We start from the raw sequence: 19834 nt of genomic DNA on the forward strand, positions 1-19834 counted from the left end.
AGTATATAGAGATATACATAGATAATCAATAAAAAGACATGCTATTAAGAGATTATTACCACTTATAAAACTAGTAGCAATATGAATATCTCTTCCTGTTTGTTCCCTTAGCATTTAACCCTACTTTTACATTAGTTTATATTGTATTACTTTATCTTTTAGAGGAAATGCCTTTGCTTTCCCTAATTCAATTCAAGGTTTTATGATTTTAGCAATAATTTTTAAAATATTCCTCAACAAGGGGTGCCTGTGTGGCTTATTCGGTTACATGCCTGATTTGGGCTCAGGTCACGATCTCATGGTTCATGAGTTTGAGCCCCGCATCAGGCTCTCTGCTGTCAGCACAGAGCCTGCTTCGGATCCTCTGTCTCCCCGACTCTCTTCCCCTCCCCCCTCTTAAAAATAAATAAAAATATAAAAACAATATTAATCAATAAATGGTTTGTTTTCCCGACTGTAGTTTAGAGATCTGTCTCTCTCAGAGCAGTTTCCCATCATATTGTTTCTATGGGAGTTAATTGTTCATCTTTGGGGATTAGGTTTACTTTACAAATCTCTAAATTACTTTTTTTTAACTAATGCAGACCACTTGTATTAAAAACACCTTTCTGCTAAACTAAACCTCACTTACTAACCTGTATATCGAATCTTGAATCCTTTCTTACTGGTTGCATGATCGGTGGACCAGCGGAGATATAACTGATTACTCCTGCTTGTAAAATTGGATTGTTCAGTGTGGTTCCCACTTAAGACCACTAACAGAGGACTTTGACCAGAAGAACCTAAATGAAACAGAAAGACAAAAAAAGTTCAGGTACGAGCTAGCACCTACAAAATGCAGACTACCTTTAGCTTTTTTACTAAATTTATGGGTCCAAATGTACAATATACAGCTATTCATTTCCCAAACGCAGAGTTCCAAATTAATAAAGCAGCAAATATATTCCCTGATTAAAAAACAAACAAAAATCAAGAGCCAATCAAAATACTTGCACATTTCTAACACATAACACATAGATCATATGAACCTTGCCTATAAAGCAGGAATGACTGGAATAAAAGTAATTTTTATCATCATTTGTATTGACAGTATGGTAAATGTACGGGGAAATAGAAACTTTCGGGCAATGATGCAGAAGTAGAATCACTTTGGAGAATAATTTGGTAACATCCAGGAAAACTGAGGATTTACTTATATTTCTATAAACTTCAGCACCTGTGCGCGAGTATTATTTCCACAGCCAAACCTTTGTTCTGTGTGGGGAAACCTACATCCTAACTAATACTTTGGAATTTTAGAAAATAATTTAAAGTGCCACGGAAAGGAATTCTATACACATTTGAAATTAATGAACTAGGTAACAGGGATCAGCATAGATGATTCTTTAAACAGCATATTGATGACTAAAGAAATCTATTTGCAGATAAATATGATAGCAATTGTGTAAAAATTCCAAAGTGGACCGAAGATAGAGTATGTGTGTCTGTAGAGAGATAGGAGATGATATAGACAGAGATACATAGTTAGATGACAGAGAGATAGAGAGACAGAGAGACAGACCGATAGATGGACAGAGATAGAGCATTAACCATAAAACATGGACAAGCATGTCCCCTCTTCACAATACCGTTTCCTGCTAGGAGAGGTACACGTGGTATTGGATATGGGCGGGGCCCCCAAATTCCTTTTTTTAAAAATGTAATTTATTGTCAAATTGGTTTCCATACAGCACCCAGTGCTCATCCCAACAGGTGCCCTCCTCAATGCCCATCACCCACTTTCCCCTCTCCCCCACCCCCATCAACCCTCAGTTTGTTCTCAGTCCTTAAGAGTCTCTTATGGTTTGCCTCCCTCCCTCTCTGTAACTTTTTTTTCCTCCGTCCCCTCCCCCATGGTCTTCTGTTAAGTTTCTCAGGATCCACATAGGAGTGAAACCATATGGTACCTGTCTTTCTCTGCCTGACTTATTTCACTTAGCGTTAACACTCTCCAGTTCCATCCACGTTGCTACAAAGGGCCGTATTTCATTCTTTCTTATTGCCATGTAGTATTCCATTGTGTATATAAACCACATCTTCTTTATCCATTCATCAGTTGATGGACATTTGGGCTTTTTCCACAATTTGGCTATTGTTGAAAGTGCTGCTATAAACACTGGGGTACCAGTGCCCCTGTGCATCAGCACTCCTGTATCTCTTGGGTAAATTCCTACCAGTGCTAGCTGAGTCATAGGGTAGATCTATTTTTAATTTTTTGAGGAACCTCCACACTGTTTTCCAGAGCGGCTGCACCAATGTGCATTCCCACCAACAGTGCAAGAGGGTTCCCGTATCTCCACATCCTCTCCAACATCTGTAGTCTCCCGATTTGTTCATTTGAGCCACTCTGACCGGTGCGAGGTGGTATGTTAGTGTGGTTTTGATTTGTATTTCTCTGATGAGGAGTGACGCTGAGCATCTTTTCATGTGTCTGTTGGCCATCCGGATGTCTTCTTAGAGAAGTGTCTATTCATGTCTTCTGCCCTAAATTTCTTCGTACTCCTTGACTCTTTAAAAAACCAGAGCCTAAGGTAACTTTGACAAAATCCTAAAATTAATTACATTAAGAAATGAGTCCATATGTGTATTTTTTCACCTTCTTGTACATTTGAAACAATTAAATTTCTTTTAACATTTATTCATTTTTGAGAGACAGAGAGAGACAGAGCATGAGTGGGAAAGGGGAAGAGAGAGAAGGAGACACGGAATCTGAAGCAGGCTCCAGGCTTCGAGCTGTCAGCTCAGAGCCCACCACGGGGCTTGAACTCACGAACTGCAAGATCGTGACCTGAGCCAAAGCTGGACGCTCAACCCACTGAGCCACCCAGGCGCCCCACACATTTGAAATGTTTAAATATTCAAGAAACAAACTTACTATCTAACACATAGTTAATAGAAACAAGTGCAACTAGGTATTTATCCAAGGGATACAGGTATGCTGTTCTGAAGGGGCACATGCACCCCAATGTTTATAGCAGTGCTATCAACAACAGCCAAAGTATGGAGAGAGCCCAAATGTCCATCAAGGGATGAATGGATAAAGAAGAGATGGTATATATATACAATGGAGTATTATTCAGGAATCAAAAAGAATGAAATCTTGCCATTTGCAACTATGTGGATGGAACTAGAGGATATTATGCTAAGAGAAATTAGAGAAAAACAACTATCATATGATTTCGCTCATATGAGGACTTTAATATAAAGAACAGATGAACATAAGGGAAGGGAAGCAAAAATAATATAAAACCAGGGAGGGGGACAAAACATGAGAGACTCATAAATACAGAGAACAAACAGAGGGTTACTGGAGGGGTTGTGGGAGGGGGGATGGACTAAATGGGTAAGAGGCACTAAGGAATCTACTCCTGAAATCATTGTTTGCACTATATGCTAACTAATTTGGATGTAAATTTTCAAAAATTAAAAATAAAATTAAAAGAACGATGTGATATAGATATGTATATACATATATCATTATGTATACATATATATGTATATTATATACAATGGAGTATTACTCGGCAATCAAAAAGAATGAAATCTTGCCATTTGCAACTACATGGATGGAACTGGAGGGTATTATGCTAAGCAAAATGAGTCAGAGAAAGACAAATATCATATGACTTCACTCATATGAGAACTTTAAGACACAGAACAGATGAACATAACAGAAGGGAAGCAAAAATATATAGAAACAGGGAGGGGGACAAAAGATAAGAGACTCTTAAATACGGAGAGCAAACAGAGGGTTGCTGGAGAGGCTGTGGGAAGGGGGGATGGGCTACATGGGTAAGGGGCACTAAGGAATCTACTCCTGAAATCATTGTTGCACTATATGCTCACTAACTTGGATGTAAATTTTTAAAAATTAATTAAATTAAGAAAAACAGAAACAAGTGCGGTACATTGTCAACCACCATTAGCCCTGCCGCCACGATACTTCCTGAGAGGAACTGCTCTATTGGATACAGAAGCTGTATTCCCACTTCCAGGGAGTCATCTACAACAATCCCTGCTGGTGAACTCAACGCCCCCTCATAGTCTGACATCTCTGGCCCTTCTACATTGCGCGGCCCATTCCCAGGAAGCTCACTACGTACGAGTGGGAGAATGTGGCCCTCGCTGCTAGATGTAGTCCCCATCTCATCAGGTTACATGACTCACTTTGAGATTTATGCAGCATCTTTATTCGTGCAAAGGGACTGAGAACCTACAACTTCACTTCTTGTGTAAGTGCCAATCAGAGCAGTTAAAATTATTAAGAAGAAGAAGAAAAAAAACTGTTATGAACTGAATTGTGTTACCCCAATGTATATGTTGAAGTCCTACCTGCTAGTACCTCAGAAGGTGACTGTGTTTGGAGATAATGACTTTAAAGAGAGAACTTTAAAGTTCAGGAAGGACACTGGAATGAGCCCTAATCTAATCTTATTGAAGTCCAAAGAGGACATGTGGACACAGACAGGCACGGGACGACCAGGGGAGGACCCAGGGAGAGACAGAGGCTATACGCCAAGAAGAGACGCACAGGAGAAACCAGCAGCGCCCCCACCTGGATCCCAGACCTCTCACCTCCAGGACCAGGAGACAATACATTTCTGCTGCGTAAGCCCCCCATTTGTGGTACTTTGTGATGACAGCCTTAGTCATCAAGTAGAAAAACCTAGCACATTAGAGATGATCAGGGCAGTGTTCAGTGTCACTAGAGCAAAGTCGGATCAGATAAAATGCTCCTTCTCAGTTTCCTGGAAGATGTCCCATAAAAGGATGACTGTATTTTAAAATTAAAGAAGACAGTAATGGGTTTGGGTGCTGGCTTTTTGTTGTTGCTGTTTAAAGGGATAATACATATTCTAAAATAAAATAACACTAGGAAATTCATGAAATTTTAACATGACACTTTGAATGACAGAACTCGAGTCAAGTTTCAGGTATTCTTAATCCAACATCTCATTCTTCCTCATTTTCTATCGGTTCTTCCTTCCTAACATGTAACAAGCTTTCTCAAGGAGTCTTCTTTAAAAAGTCACCTCCACAATCAGCACGTGGAGAAGAACACAGAGCCACAAGGAAGAGCAGCAGTTTCCGTCACCAACATGGAAACGATGAAGGGTGTTACCAGTGAACACCCCAATCTTTATGTTGACACCTTTCTCAGTTGAGTTCTACAATGATTAAATCTTTTTATTTATTTCTTTAATTGAGGAATATCCATTATTGGAGCCACAGAAAGTAATATACTCCTGGGATAATGAAGCTTAAAATCAATATATTCAGCATATTTTTCACAACTCATGAGCCATAAAAAAGCCACTATCTTACAGAAGAAAGAGAGAGGGAAATAGAGATAACAGAGAGATGCACTAAATATGACATTCAATGCAACAAAAAGGTCAACACTTAATAAAATCTTCATATAAAACTGTCTCCTTTCATCTTTTTTTTTTTAATTTTTTTTAACGTTTTTATTTATTTTTGAGACAGAGAGAGACAGAGCATGAATGGGGGAGGGTCAGAGAGAGGGAGACACAGAATCTGAAACAGGCTCCAGGCTCTGAGCGGTCAGCACAGAGCCCGACGCGGGGCTCGAACTCACGGAGTGTGAGATCGTGACCTGAGCCGAAGTCGGCCGCTTAACCGACTGAGCCACCCAGGCGCCCCCTCCTTTCATCTTATAGTCAAATGTTTGAGACTAGAACAAACCTAACCACGGTTCTCGGATAATTCTGTTAGCAGCAGCTTTGATATTATCTCTATTATCTACTTTGTGGTAATGGGTGTGCTTCATCCCTATTTTTGGGAGATCAAACTGTAAGCACCTAGGCACAGATACCGGTAATGAGGTTGTTGCTGTGGTTGGAAGCAGAAGAAGCACCGTCAGCTAAATTCCAATCCAACGACAGTGAGACAAGGGAACACGAACACATGTAAGGTAATTATGTCAGGATGTTAGTTACAGCCCCTGGAGTGGGGAATATGTGTACACACACACACACACACACACACACACACACACAGTTCCTGGGTTGGGGAATATGTACACACACACGCACACACACACACACACACAGCCCCTGGAGTGGGGAATATGTAAACACACATGCACACACACACACACACACACACACACACACACATTCACACACACAGCTCCTGGGTTGGGGAATATGTACACACACACACACACACACACACACACACACACACACACAACCCCTGGAGTGGGGAATATGTACACACACATGCACACACACACACATAGCTCCTGGAGTGGGAAATATGTACACACACATGTGCGTGTGCACACACACACACACACAACCCCTGGAGTGGGGAATATGTACACACACATGTGCGCGCACACACGCACACACACACACACACACACACAGCTCCTGGGTTGGGGAATATGTACACACACACACACACACACACACACACCCTGGAGTGGGGAATATGTACACACACATGTGCGCATGCACGCACACACACACACACACACACATACACACACACACACAGCTCCTGGGTTGGGGAATATGTACACACACACACACACACACACACACACACAGCTCCTGGAGTGGGGAATATGTACACACACACACACACACACACACACACACACAGCCCCTGAAGTGGGGAATATGTAAACACACATGCACACACACACACACACACGCACACACACACACACACACACACAGTTTCTGGGTTGGGGACTATGTACACAACACACACACACACACACACACAACCCCTGGAGTGGGGAATATGTACACATACATGTGCGTGCACGCACGCACACACAGACACACACACACACAGCTCCTGGGTTCGGGAATATGCACACACACACACACACACACACACACACACACACACACACAAAGCCCCTGGAGTGGGGAATATGTACACACACACGTGCGCATGCACACACACAGCTCCTGGGTTGGGGAATATGTACACACACACACACACACACACACACACACAGCTCCTGGAGTGGGTGCTCACCTACTCTAGTTTTGTCTCTCACCTAACTGGCCTCAGAATCGAGTTTACCTGGCTCCTTATTGACATCAGTTTTGTACCTGGCTAATAAATTACTTCTTTCCATCCTAAACACTACAGAAGAAGCCTTCAGCAGTGCCTGTCTGTTTTAACATACACCTAGAAAAAAACCTCTGAAAGTGAAAGAAATTGTGCTCTGCAGTCCTCTGTTTCCATGCACATAAGGATGAGTTTAATTTCCAATTAGTAGCTCACCATTTTAGGAATACAGAAGTTGCTACTTGTGGTGTCTGTCCATATGAACAACCTGACTGTTAAGATTCATCAAGGAAGTAAAAGGCATAGGGACACACACAGAATCAATTACAGTAATTTTTTTTTTTATTGAGTTGATTGTTATTTTACTGGACACATGACAAGTCCATCAAAACATGTCAAAGCCCTGTTTTTATGGACAGCCGTATTTGTACCTTGGTCTAATTTTATGGGCTGTGATAATACTTCTATGCAAAGAAAAATATTAACATCAGTTCCATTTCAAACTGACAATTCAACCACATACTACTTCTAAGCATGGCCTTGTTCTATTAATAAGTTTATTAGAATTGGGTAAAAACGTATGAGACTAGAGTTGAAAACAGTACTAACATTTGTTAAGTGTATTGTACTATTTTTTTAAAGATGGTACATCTAGAAATATCTGTGAGCCATTAGTTTTATATGTTTTTAGTAAAATAATCATTTAAATGGATTAATGTAACTTTAGCTCTTTTAAATTTCCTAAAATATCTTCTGAATCCATAGAATACTTAGGGAAAAGGAGAGAGTTGCTTGGGGTCATCTACTGTAAATCTCCACATTAAAGAATTAAATAATGGTTCAAATTCATTCAGGACATTTTCAGAGTGCATCAGTAGCACATTAATTGCTTAAAAGTTGAATCATTAACAAAAATATTTTCATGTTCCACAATTGATCTCTGAGACCATACAAGTGCAAGAAGAATTCATTTTCGTTTGGGGGAGAGATAATTTAACCCAAAGATATACTAAAGTCCTGTGTAACAAAAACATGATAATGGTGTTTTTATTACATTAAGGGAGATTACTGATATAAAAAAGAAAAGAAAGGAAACAAGAAACTTACCATCAAACACCTCCAGTGCATCAAACTGCTTTTCACTTTGAAATGTATCCACAAAGATGGTGATGTTATAGTTTGGTTCCACTTTAATACTCCATGAGCACGTCTGGGAGTTAAAATAGTTGCCTGGGTAACCTGGGCTGAGGATGACTCCAGAAGATTCTGTCCGGACTTCATTTGCTGGGCATTGCGCTAGTGAGAAAAATACCAGTAAAAATTTTCCTTAACAAAATGAACCTGACTTCCATAGGAGAGTTTCTATCCCTATATTTACAAGCCAATGGTGGCAGCGGGAGAGGGGGTGTGGAGCTATCCTACTGAGCTGTGACCAAATTTAATAAAAGAGACAAACACAGCAGGAGAAAACCACTGAATAATGAGTAATTATCATTTATAATAATTATACCGACCTATAATTTAAATGAGATTTATATACACGTATGTAATATACACGCCGATATACAAGGTGATTAGATAGACAGATCGCATTTACCTCTTTGATAGATCAAAGAGATTAAGCCGCTGACACCAGGGCAGCCAACTTTGATAAAGCGGTTGGTTGAAAGAAACCTGGACCCTGAAAGTTTTCTTTTTCTGGAAGTGGTGGCGAAGCACACCCTTGCCCCTGTTAACCCGTGTGAGTGAGGTGAGAAGCAGCCACACAGGAGTGGTTAAAACTACCATGTGCCTCTCGCTCTGTGACGGAATTGCCCACACACCTTCAACTGGGGCAGGGATCCTAGGATCCCATGTTTTCCCAACTCACCTTTTCAATGTAATATCGCAGAAACATTGTGCAATTATCTTCAGTAACAGAAAGTGATACTATTTATTTCTTCCTTTTAATATAATACTTTAATATAATTTAATACTTTTAATTTCATTTAGAATAGTAAATTTTAGGGGCACCTGGGTGAGTCATTCGGTTAAGTGGCTGACTTCGGCTCAGGTCACCATCTCATCGGTTGGTGAGTTCGAGCTCCGCGACGGGCTCTTTGCTAGCCTGGAGCCCGCTTCAGAGTCTGTGCCTGCCTCTCTCTCTGCCCCTCCCCGACCCACACTCTCTCTCTCTCTCAAATATAAACAAACAAACAAAAAAGGAATAGTAAATTTTACACATGTGATTTGACTTCTTGGGACTGTGATAAGAGATGAATGAGAAAGTTCTGGGCCGAAAGCCATACTGCATCTTTGGGTTGTTACAGTGTTGAGTACGAGCAGTGATTTGTAAAGGATGAATTTATCATAATGAATCAGTTATCAATTTATCTTTACGAACGAATCATTAAGATAGTGTGGACACACTGAGCTGTGTGTCCCTTTTTCCCCTCCTGCTTTCCTTTTTGCTTTATTCAACTGCTTCCAGAGTCATTAAAATAAAACTGATCTGCACAGGTATGAACACACAGAAGAAAACCACCGGTATCACAAGCACTAATTTATTTCAATGATAATTTCATTATCTTCCAGAAATAGTTTATTTATACGATTATGGAGAAAACAATTTTTCTCTATTGATCATGGTTCAAAAGTGAACAGAGATAATAGCAAAACTATTCATAAAATTTTAAAAAGTTAAATGATCAGCTTTTCCTCCATGAAAAAGAGATTTTGTTGCAGGAAATGTGTCTTATTTTTTGAATTATCTCCTTTTAATTAATCAAATTTATGTTATTAATTCATACATTTCAAAATAAAGACATTTCACAACCTGATAGGCAAATCACATGTAATATGTTTTGATTCCAGTAAGTGTGTGATAAAAGGGAACTTTTCCTTTTTTTATCTTTCATTTGTCTTAGTGTTCTTATTCTGTGTACCTTAAAATTTATAAAGTGTGTAGGCATAAGATCACCAAAGATGAAACATTTCATAGAACCCTTTTTTAAAGTTTATTTATTTTTGAGAGAGAGAGAGAGAGAGAGAGAGAGAGAAGCCCAAGCAGGCTCCATGCTGTCAGCACAGAACCTGATGCAGGGCTTGAACTCAAGAACAGTGAGATCATGACCTCAGCCAAAATCAAGAGTCAGACGCTTAACCGACTGAGCCACCCAGGTGCCTGAGAACCCTTTTTAATAAATAAGTATTTAGGTAGACTTTTAAGAATATGTGCAGTGTTAATTAATGGTAAGTTATATAAAAAATAATTCAAACCAAAACACTCAGCCTAAAGCAATTTAATTTAAAAAGTAATTTCTTCTGTGATAGTGGTAAGATCACCCCATAAAATCTATTATGCCCTTTCAAAAATGAACACATTGGCATTTTTTAAAAGAACACATTAAAAAACCGGACTTTGTATCTGGGTGTGTATGTGCAGGGCTTGGAGGTTCAGAGTCTCCACAGATCAGCCTTGACTTTGCAGCGAGAGCCAGGGCTAGAGGCGAATGAAACTACTCTCAAGGGTTATAATCAGATGAACACGCAAACCCTCTCCTTCAGTCTGAAGCACTACACGGGCAGGTGTTTCAAAGCCTGGAAGGGTTTGACCACTTCCCTGCCTCTTCCTGAGGAAAGATGCCATTCCAGTACCTTCCCTTCTGTGGTACGACCCGGGAGAAAGGTTTAGACCAAATCTCCTCTCTCTGATTTTATCCCGCCGCTATGGTCACTAGGCGACACTGGGCGGCAGATTGTCTAGGAGCAGACAATCCTCCCTAAGTTGCTGCCATCCACCCGGTGAGAGGACAGCCCTCCAGGGTTTGAAAGCTGTGAGTGGTGATAAATCAGAAACAGAATCTTTAGCTTAGCTATTTTCATTCCTTTCATTCTCAAATCCTGCTTCTGTTTCTTAGAGAAGACACAATCAAAGTATAGGTGCAATTATTTGTTTCCTTTGTCTTACAACACTCAACACTTTCTTTTTTCCAGACATACATACTGTTTTAAAATGCACTTGAATATATCTCCCTGGGAGTTAACGTGTTTTTGATTCATTTGTTTCTCTGGCTCTTTCATATGAGCCTCTTCCTTCCTGTCCCTCGCTCTACATCCTTGCTGGGAGTTACACGTGCCCACAGCGGGGAGTTTGGAGACGGAGGGGCTCTCCCAGGGCCTGGCTGTTCATTTCTAGATCAGCATTCACGCCTTACACACATCCCGCGTCTCCACCGTCTCCCCTGGGGATCCCCCCCACCACGGGAAGCATCTGTTTGAGGTTCCCATCAAAGATGCCTCTAAAAGAGCACGCCTCCCTGAGAAGGTCCCCTGAGCTTTGAGCCAGCCCACCTCGGCGAGAAGCTATTCCTTCAGCTTATTTTTGAAGAAAAAGAAAATGTGAGGCTTAAAACCTATTTTTGAAGAAAAAGAAAATGTGAGGCTTAAAACCAAAGCATATTATTGAATGTATCTTGCGGGCCTTCAGCAAAAATAACGCAGTCAAGCATTAGGCTTTGTAAATAATTAAAACTAATTCTTAAAAGCACCCGGAGGTCTCAGAGAATTGTAAACAGAGAACTCTATAAACAAGTGGGAAAGCTGTGACCCAGAGCCCTGGACAGGCATGTTCTGGTCTCGAGCTTTCCAACAAATGGCCATTATCTCAAGGACGCTGGTTGTCTTTAGCGTTCGTTGAAAATACAGGTTTCTGATTTCTTTGTAATTGAATATTTTAAAAACTACGGATGGATTTGCACTGTCCACAGGCTGAAGCCACCTGATACTGAAGGCCTTTTAAAATGTGGCCCCATGTGTAGTTTCCAGCCCACTTAATGCCACTTCCCCAACACACCCTAAGAGCAAAGTGTTCTCCTTTCCTCTTCTTTCCTGGACACCCCACGTCCTCTTTGTTTCCAGACCTTGGTTATTACTCCTCTTCGGTTTTTGAAGGGCTTCTCTTTTCTTAACGTGACTCTGTTGTAAAACTTATCTGGTCTTTGTCCCAGGTTCCTGGCACAGACCGTCAAAACCCTTGGCACTTCGCGCATGTTGAGCATGTCTTGGTCAGGACCAGCCCCTTTGGATTACACCTGAGTCTAGGCCAATAAGGCGACTTGGGGTGGGTCCCTTGGTAGCCTCAGTATGGGGCTGGTCAGCAGAGAGAGCCAGTGATGAGTGGGCTGAAATTCCTGCCCCCTCACAGACTTCCAGTAGGACCATGGGCTTGGGGTTCAGAGGAGGGGAGACTGGCCCTATAAAACCTTTTATACCCCCAATCCAGCGCCCAGATGCTCATGTGCTGAGAACCCCTTTCACCCTGCACCCCGTGCCTCTTCATCAGACTATTCATCTGTACCCTTTATTACATCCTTTAGAACATAAAGGAAAAATTTTTATTTTTATATTTATTACATCCTTTAGGACATAATTACACCCTAAAGGATACAGAATATAATTCTTTATGATATAAAAAAATATAACTGATAGGGTACCTGGGTGGCTCAGCAGGTTAAGCGTCCAACTTCAGCTCAGGTCATGATCTCACGGTTCGTGAGTTCAAGCCCCACGCTGTGCTCTGTACTGACAGTTCAGAGCCTGGAGCCTGCTTCAGATTCTGTGTCTCCCTCTCTCTCTGCCCCTCCCCTGCTTGTGCTCTCTATCTCTCTCTCTCTCTCTCAAAAATAAACATAAATATAATTTTATATATATATTTTATAAATAAATATATATAATGTATATATGTATATAATATATAAATATATATGTGTATGTGTGTGCATATATATGTGTGTGTGTGTGTATATATATATATATATATATATACACATATACATATACATATGTAAATAAATGACACATGTAAATAAATGTTTCCCTCAGCTATATGGGTTCTTCTAACACAGGGTAAAACCCAAAGAGGGACCATGAGTACTTCTGGCCTACAGCGGGTCACTAAGAAGCACAAGGGATAACCTGAATTTGTGACTGGCCTCGGGAGTGGGGACAGCCTTGTGGGACTAAGCCTTTACCCTGTGGGGTCTGACCCTGTCTCCAAGTAGAGTATCAGAATTGAGTTCAACTGTAGGACGTTCAGCCAGGGTCCGGGGCGAACGGGAGAATTGCCTGGTGGTCTTGGGAAAGATTCCAGATCCTCATGTAGTGTTTTCTAAACGAGGATTGGTATCCAACAGGGTATAATTTATCTGCATAGGATGCTACCTTTCAAGGGACGAGTTGCTCCCACTGTTCGTTCCCAAGGAAGAATCAATCACCCAAAAGGTGGTAGTAATTTTCCAAGTGGAACTTCTAAAAGAAGGATGATGACATGTGAAGAAGAAGGACTTGTAACTAACACGATTTTCTATCAATAATTTATTGGGGGATTGCCCACCCCCTCCCCTTGAGCCCAACCAGCTGGTAGAAAGTACTGGAAGGAAGATTATCATTCAGTGATCAAGTATTTGATAAAAGACATGTGAGCCCCTATTTTCTTTATTTATTTACTTATTTTTTTAATAATGAGGATTTAGGGAACAGCAGCTAAGCTAACTCTCAGTCTGTTTTAAACAAATTTACTCCTGAGTTGTAAGAGAAGAGAACTACACTGTCATCTGTAGTAATTGCTACGAGTTCGGTAGGGCGCGAGACCCTCTGGCTCAAGCTGGGAGAACGTGTCTTGTTAGCAGAATTCTCCCCGCAGACGGGTGCGAGAGCCAAGTAATTTAGAGAATGGTGTTCATGTTGTCCTGATTTACTCTGTTCCTGGACTGTCATGAATTAATTTCATTTAAATAAAAAGTAGGTTAATCTTGGAGGTAGCCAACATAATAAAGTAATTTCCCTTATTTTTGAAGTGCGTGTTAAATAAATATTTATGCCTTTCTTCACTAATCAACTAAGACCGTCCTTGCTTAAAGTCATCTCTGTTGAGAAATTTACGGCTCTGTTCGTTGGAATTAAAATGTGCCTTAAAAACACACAATGCACCTCCATTAATTTTTATATGAAATGGGAAAAAAATCCACTGTAGATGGTTTTTGCTGACGTAACATGGTACCGACATGTTTTTTTTTTTTTTCCAAGAAAATAATGACTCAGTCTCCCGACCCAGCACCCCATGTGGCCCAACTTTAAGGGAGGCATCCTTGAAGCAGAGTTTCAGCACCTCCCACAACTGGGTGGGTCCTCTGGGTGTTTAAAGGGGTTTGCTCTCTGCCCACACCCACTGGCTCTCCCAATGACACAATTTGGAAGTAATTTTTCTTTGAATTAGTCTGAGGTATCATGGTTGTTTAAAGCTGCTTCATTCCAGATCTTCCTCAGATGATGGTGAAAATTGTTTTCCTCTCTCCAGGTGACTGGGATTCTACCTCATTCATAAGGAGAATGCAGGAAGTTAGTACCACATTCCACAAGAACCACACCACAGATGTGAGCACTTGTAAAATCGATACTAGCGTGGTACAAAGAAAGTTGCTTCTTACACAGCAAATAATTAACATTATGTAACACCTGGAATAATTTAATATTCTCCGCATCTTTACCGCAATCCCATAAATAAGGCAGACCGACCATCCTCCTTGCACACGATGTCCAAGGGACTAATGATCCATCCAGGTCACTTGATGGGAGTCTGGACTGGGGCGCTGGGTGTTCCCTTCCTAACTTTTGAGTGCTTCATTATCCCTAACGAATGATAGTGCTCAAATTCCTTGAAAGCGGGGAGGTCCCATTCTTTCAATGAATTGAATGTTTATTGTGACTTTCAAGTCACAAAATAAAAACTATTCTAATTTGGAAAACCCTTCAACTTATTTATATATTTTTTCCAGTGTTTTTTCTCCCAATACTAGTTGAGAGTGGAGCCTTTGAAATATTTTGAAGTTTGTTTTTTATTTATTTTGGTGGGGGGAGGGAATCCCAAGCAGGCTCCGCACTGTCAGCACAGAGCCCGATGTGGTGCTGGATCCCAGAAACCATGAGATCGTACCCTGACCCCAGATCACGAGTTGGACACCTAACCGACTGAGCCACCCAGGAGCCCCTCAAATATTTTGAAAAGTGATCTAATTATACTGTCTGTTATTGCCTACAGTCTATGTATTTTAAAGACATGTGAATACATGAAACGGGTGCATTTATTGTATGCAACAAACATACATTTCAACATTTGTAAATTTTACACAAAATACGGTAAACACTAGATAATTTTATGCATGCTAACGTATTTAGAGGGAAGTGTGGCGATGCCTGTAGTTAGCCTTGAGATGCATCAAAAATAGCAGATACATTAATGGATGGATAAAAGGAAAACAGACATGTGACAAAGGATACATGGTAAATATTAATGGTGGACCCTCGGTGATAGGTATTCAGATGCTTATTTTTAAATTATTTCAACATTGCCAAATGTTCGAAAATTTTCTGATGAACCATTGGGAAAGACTTTGTGTTTGATAGGACTTTGATTTGTCTTTTAGAGATAGCTAAAAGAGAAAGGTAATTTTAATTGCAATGAGATCCTAACACAGAGATTAAATTCAGAGTCATGCAAAAAGAACCAAAAGCCCAAATGTAGACCTATCCCAGCAGTATCATTCTCTGTGGACAAGTACATTGGCAGTGTTGAGCTGTGCGTACCTTCACACGTTGGGGGAGAGCCTTCAAACTGCAGCTGGGAACTGAGCCTGCAGGCCAGCGTGTCAGTCCCTACCAGCGTGTACCCAGGGTGGCACTGGTACTTCACAAAATCCCCTGCAAGAGTCAGCACAACAGACCTGGGGCTTAGCTTTCTGCGACATACAGGGTATGTGAACGTATTAAAGGAATACATGACCCCTTAGCAAATTACGTCAATGAGCAGACCACTTCCGAACCAACACCTGGCTTCAGTTTTAGTCTGTCGAATAAAATGGTAGCATTTTCACTTCTTGACGCACAAAAATGCTATCTTAACTGACAGTAATCCTATTTAAAAAAAAAAAAAAAAGGAACTAGACGCTTGGGATTTAAGGATGTAGAACAGAAGGGCTTTAATGCATCCAGAGAGGGCTAAACCGTGACCCTGCCCTAATTAGTGCAATGTTCCCATTAACTGAGCCACTATGAGTAACCAGAAATTGGGGCACGTGGTTTGACCAGTGGTCTGAAACGTGGTGTGCGAACAGGGTGTTGTATTTGTTATTGAGACAGAGAAATCCTGGGTCATGGTAATTATACCACAAACATATGCCACGGCTGGTTTCCTAATGTGACCTGATGATTATTTAATGAAACAGGCCATTAATATAGAATGATAAAGCAGAATTTCTAAATATGATCATTAAATATATTCACCATTACATTCCAGTGTCAGTGAAAGGTCAATGTTATACTAATCATTATTTTAGCTGCACATGATTAAGTCCTTCTCGTGCATGAACATGCTTTTCTAACCAAACACAAATATCTGTGTAAGTCTGTCTCTGAAAACTTGACTCAAAAGAAAAATACAAACTAGAAAACGCCGGTGGGGGGCGGGGAGGGGGGCAGAATCAGGAGGCGCTCAAAATGAAAAAATCCAAATTCACATTCAGAAAACGAACATCACAGAGATGAAGGAAGAAAGCCGTATTCATTCGATTAATAACCTCTGTGGATAAGCCCCTAATAATGCTTTAGAATATTTCTGACAAGTACTCGCTCGCTTACTCATCCGAGTTAGGAGTTGGTGTAAAAAGGTGGACTGAGCTGATGGTATCGGAGTGAAGGAAACATTACCTATTTCAAAATCTTCATCCTCAGTAAGCATTTCTGCCTGTGGAACGGCCGGGGGAGGTTGGCATTTCTTGAGCTGAAATGCTAAACGGTTTATAGGGGAAAAAATTAACTGTAATTACATTTGCTGAATAAACAAAAATATTACTAAAAAGCATTCCTCTTACGTTGTTTTAATGCTTAGGGACACTGCAAAGTCTATATGTTTAAATCATCGCTTTATAAAATTCTCAAGCTTCGCATGCTTATGGGATTATTTCGTGCCAAAGAAGATATAATAAAGTCAAAGGGAAAGATGTGTACAGTTTTAAAAATTATGACATTGAAATAAAATCACTTCACATATACTTGGGATTCTGCCACAGAGATGGTTCACCCATGGCCTGGTGGCGGGTCCATATTTACATTTGATAAGGTCTCCCCCTGCCTCACATCTGAGGACCTCCGTGGACACAGTCCTTATGAGATGTCAGGTGCTGATACGCTGTTTTCCCAATTATTTGTTTTCAAAAGCATTAGATCTGCTTTTGCCTCATCTGTAATCACATGACGCTTGCTACTTGCTCCCCCTGGAGACAGGGATGAGGAAATCCACAAAGGCACTCAATGTCTTTCAAGGGTCTCCATATCAGTTGCATTTGCAATCCACTTACCTTGGAAGGAATCCAAGCTTCCCATAAACCAGACGTGACATAATCAAATGCCATTAAGCAAAAGAGGATCACCGGAAACCCTGACATGGAACTCAAGAAAATCCCCTAAGGCTCTCGCTGGACACAATCAAGGAACTTGAGCTGGAGACGAGGCCTATGTCAACCCGACCAGCAAAACCAAATGTGATTCTCCACCTGCCTCAACAAGGTGAAAATGCACTGACCGTGAAAATTGAGAACAAAGAAGCCTCCATTTGAAAAGTCGCTGTGGAACTTGAGCAGGACTTGGTTGGTGGAGCTATACGCGGTTTCCAGGGCCGTATTCCCACTGAAAACTCCCAGCTGAGGTGAATTCTGATCAGGCCCATCCCTAGGGAAGAGAGAGACGTTTGATGGAAAGCTCCTAAGTACAGCTGAAACTAAGGATCATTTTCTTCTCACATTTGGACTCTGTCCTGGCATCAGTGGGCTGGTCTGACCTGGGCTCCGGGTGACGGGACTGCCGTGCACACCTGAAAACTCAGGGCTGACTTCCATTCCCCCCACAGCTGACCTTTCCAGACCAATCACTGAGACACGTTCACATTCATTCTGGTGGCCGCAATACCACCTATCAGTTGCCTTTCAAACGTCTACATTTGAAAGTCTAAATTCAATGGTGTCTCTTTAATTATGGGTGAAATTATGGGTGAAAATCTTGCAACGGAACTAAAAGATTTTCAAAAATTGCTTAAACAGAAAACTACAGTCCAAGGTGGAGTACCCTGCCCCATGAGTGCACGGCAAGACTGAACGCAGTTTCAACCCCTCCTGGAGTGAAATTTTACGCCAATCGTTCAGAAAGTATCAGCGCCAATGAGGTCTCTAGGACTGTCTCCATCCACCCCCACCTCAAGGAAGAGGAGCTAATCTGCATGATAAGACCCCCCCCCCCTTGCCTGAAACAATCCTTCCTTTTGCTAATGGCTTCTTGCCCCGCCCTTCTTCCCTTGAAAACCTTCCTTGGGCACACCTAAGTCCCCAAGCATCTCTCTACTTGCCAGACAGGATGCTACTCAATTCATGAATCATTTAATAAAGCCAATTAGATCTTCAAATTTACTCAGTTGAATGGTTATGTTTTTAACAAACCGAATAAAACACCACCACCTTCTGGACACTGTTTAGAAATACCGAGATGTGTAATGTCACAAACTTGAAGAGACTTTTCAGTCTCTCGTTCATTAGTGTTCTTTGCAACAGGCACTCTACTTTGTTAAATATGAAGAGCCTTCGCTCCCATCTGCTAAATCTATAGGTTAATCCAGGTGAAATGGCTGATACTATAATGTTTGCCTTGATCAATTTAATATTTCAAGTTCTCAGCTTCCTCCTCATTCCCTCAGCCACTGGGTCGGCCGTTATCACCTCCCTGCCAGAGTTATTTCTATAGCCTCAAAAGCCGGCTTCCCCTCTTTCCCTCAGTTAATATATTTCCCACGAAGTGAGGCTGGGCATTCTGCAGTCAAGGTGATTCTCCTTCCTAAGACCTACTGAGTCCTTTTTGCTCTGAGAACTAAGTCTGGAATCCTTCACAAGATTTATAAGCTCCCGTATTCTCCGTCCTGCTCACTCGGACTCCCGTAATATCCGTATCTGAGATCTGCCAATAGCCTGAACTCACCCTGTTCCCTGACTTTACAGGCTTTCCAATAAGAAACCCTTAACATTTATGCCGACTTCCCCAACAGGCACACACACATTCGCGCATGCGTAGCATGTAGTTACCTGCCATTACTCCAGTTTTCACGGAAGTTCATCCTGGCAGCACATCGTGGATCTTTAACCCTGAGTTAAGCTCACCTCCTCACACCCTGTCCATGCCCCCTCCTTCTCCCACCACAGTGTCACAGAGGACCTGGCAATCTCTGTGTCCCCCATAACCTCTCCCTTCCAAAAGCAAAGGTAGGACAGTCATCCCCATAGACACGCAAAGGTAGCCCAGGGTCACACAGACAACTTACGCCAGGCCACATGGCTCGTTGGAAGGAGAACCAGGACCCAAATCCCCGCCCCCGTTTGCTGGCTCGTAGTATTTCCTACACATACGGAAGGGCAGCTCTGCAAAGTTCACAAAGGATGGAGGGAGGGCTACGCGCGATTATGTCTTCGCTATTTCCAGACTCATCAAGTTCTTATTGTGCCATTTCTTATCATACTTAACAACGTAAAATAAAATAAGCTTGGGATATTTTATATTCAGAGTAGCCGTGAATTTACCTACCATGGAGTAAAACTCAAACATGTGACATGACATTTATTCTCTGTATCTCCCGGATTTCATTGCTAAGTTTCCTTTCCCATATCCC

The 19834-nt window shown here is 41.4% G+C and overlaps 1 protein-coding gene across 5 annotated transcripts in view; it reads right to left on the reverse strand.

Moving 5' to 3' along the window:
• The window catches only part of CSMD1 (CUB and Sushi multiple domains 1), a 2044057-nt gene that overhangs the window by 139868 nt on the left and 1884355 nt on the right, over positions 1-19834 (reverse strand). For 3 of the 5 annotated variants that reach the window (XM_086703085.1, XM_086703084.1, XM_086703089.1), the window contains 5 exons: positions 17711-17856; positions 16837-16917; positions 15718-15831; positions 8203-8391; positions 636-782 (listed from right to left, as the gene is read on the reverse strand). In XM_086703085.1, coding sequence (XP_086559211.1) covers positions 636-782; positions 8203-8391; positions 15718-15831; positions 16837-16917; positions 17711-17856 — 677 coding nt within the window. The remainder of the gene's footprint in view (positions 1-635; positions 783-8202; positions 8392-15717; positions 15832-16836; positions 16918-17710; positions 17857-19834) is intronic. The other 2 variants (XM_086703086.1, XM_086703088.1) reach the window with 2 other exon arrangements.

This window comes from Puma concolor, chromosome B1 (assembly GCF_028749965.1).
Source record: "Puma concolor isolate L17-30 chromosome B1, mPumCon1.1.hap2, whole genome shotgun sequence".
Lineage (NCBI taxonomy): Eukaryota > Metazoa > Chordata > Mammalia > Carnivora > Felidae > Puma > Puma concolor.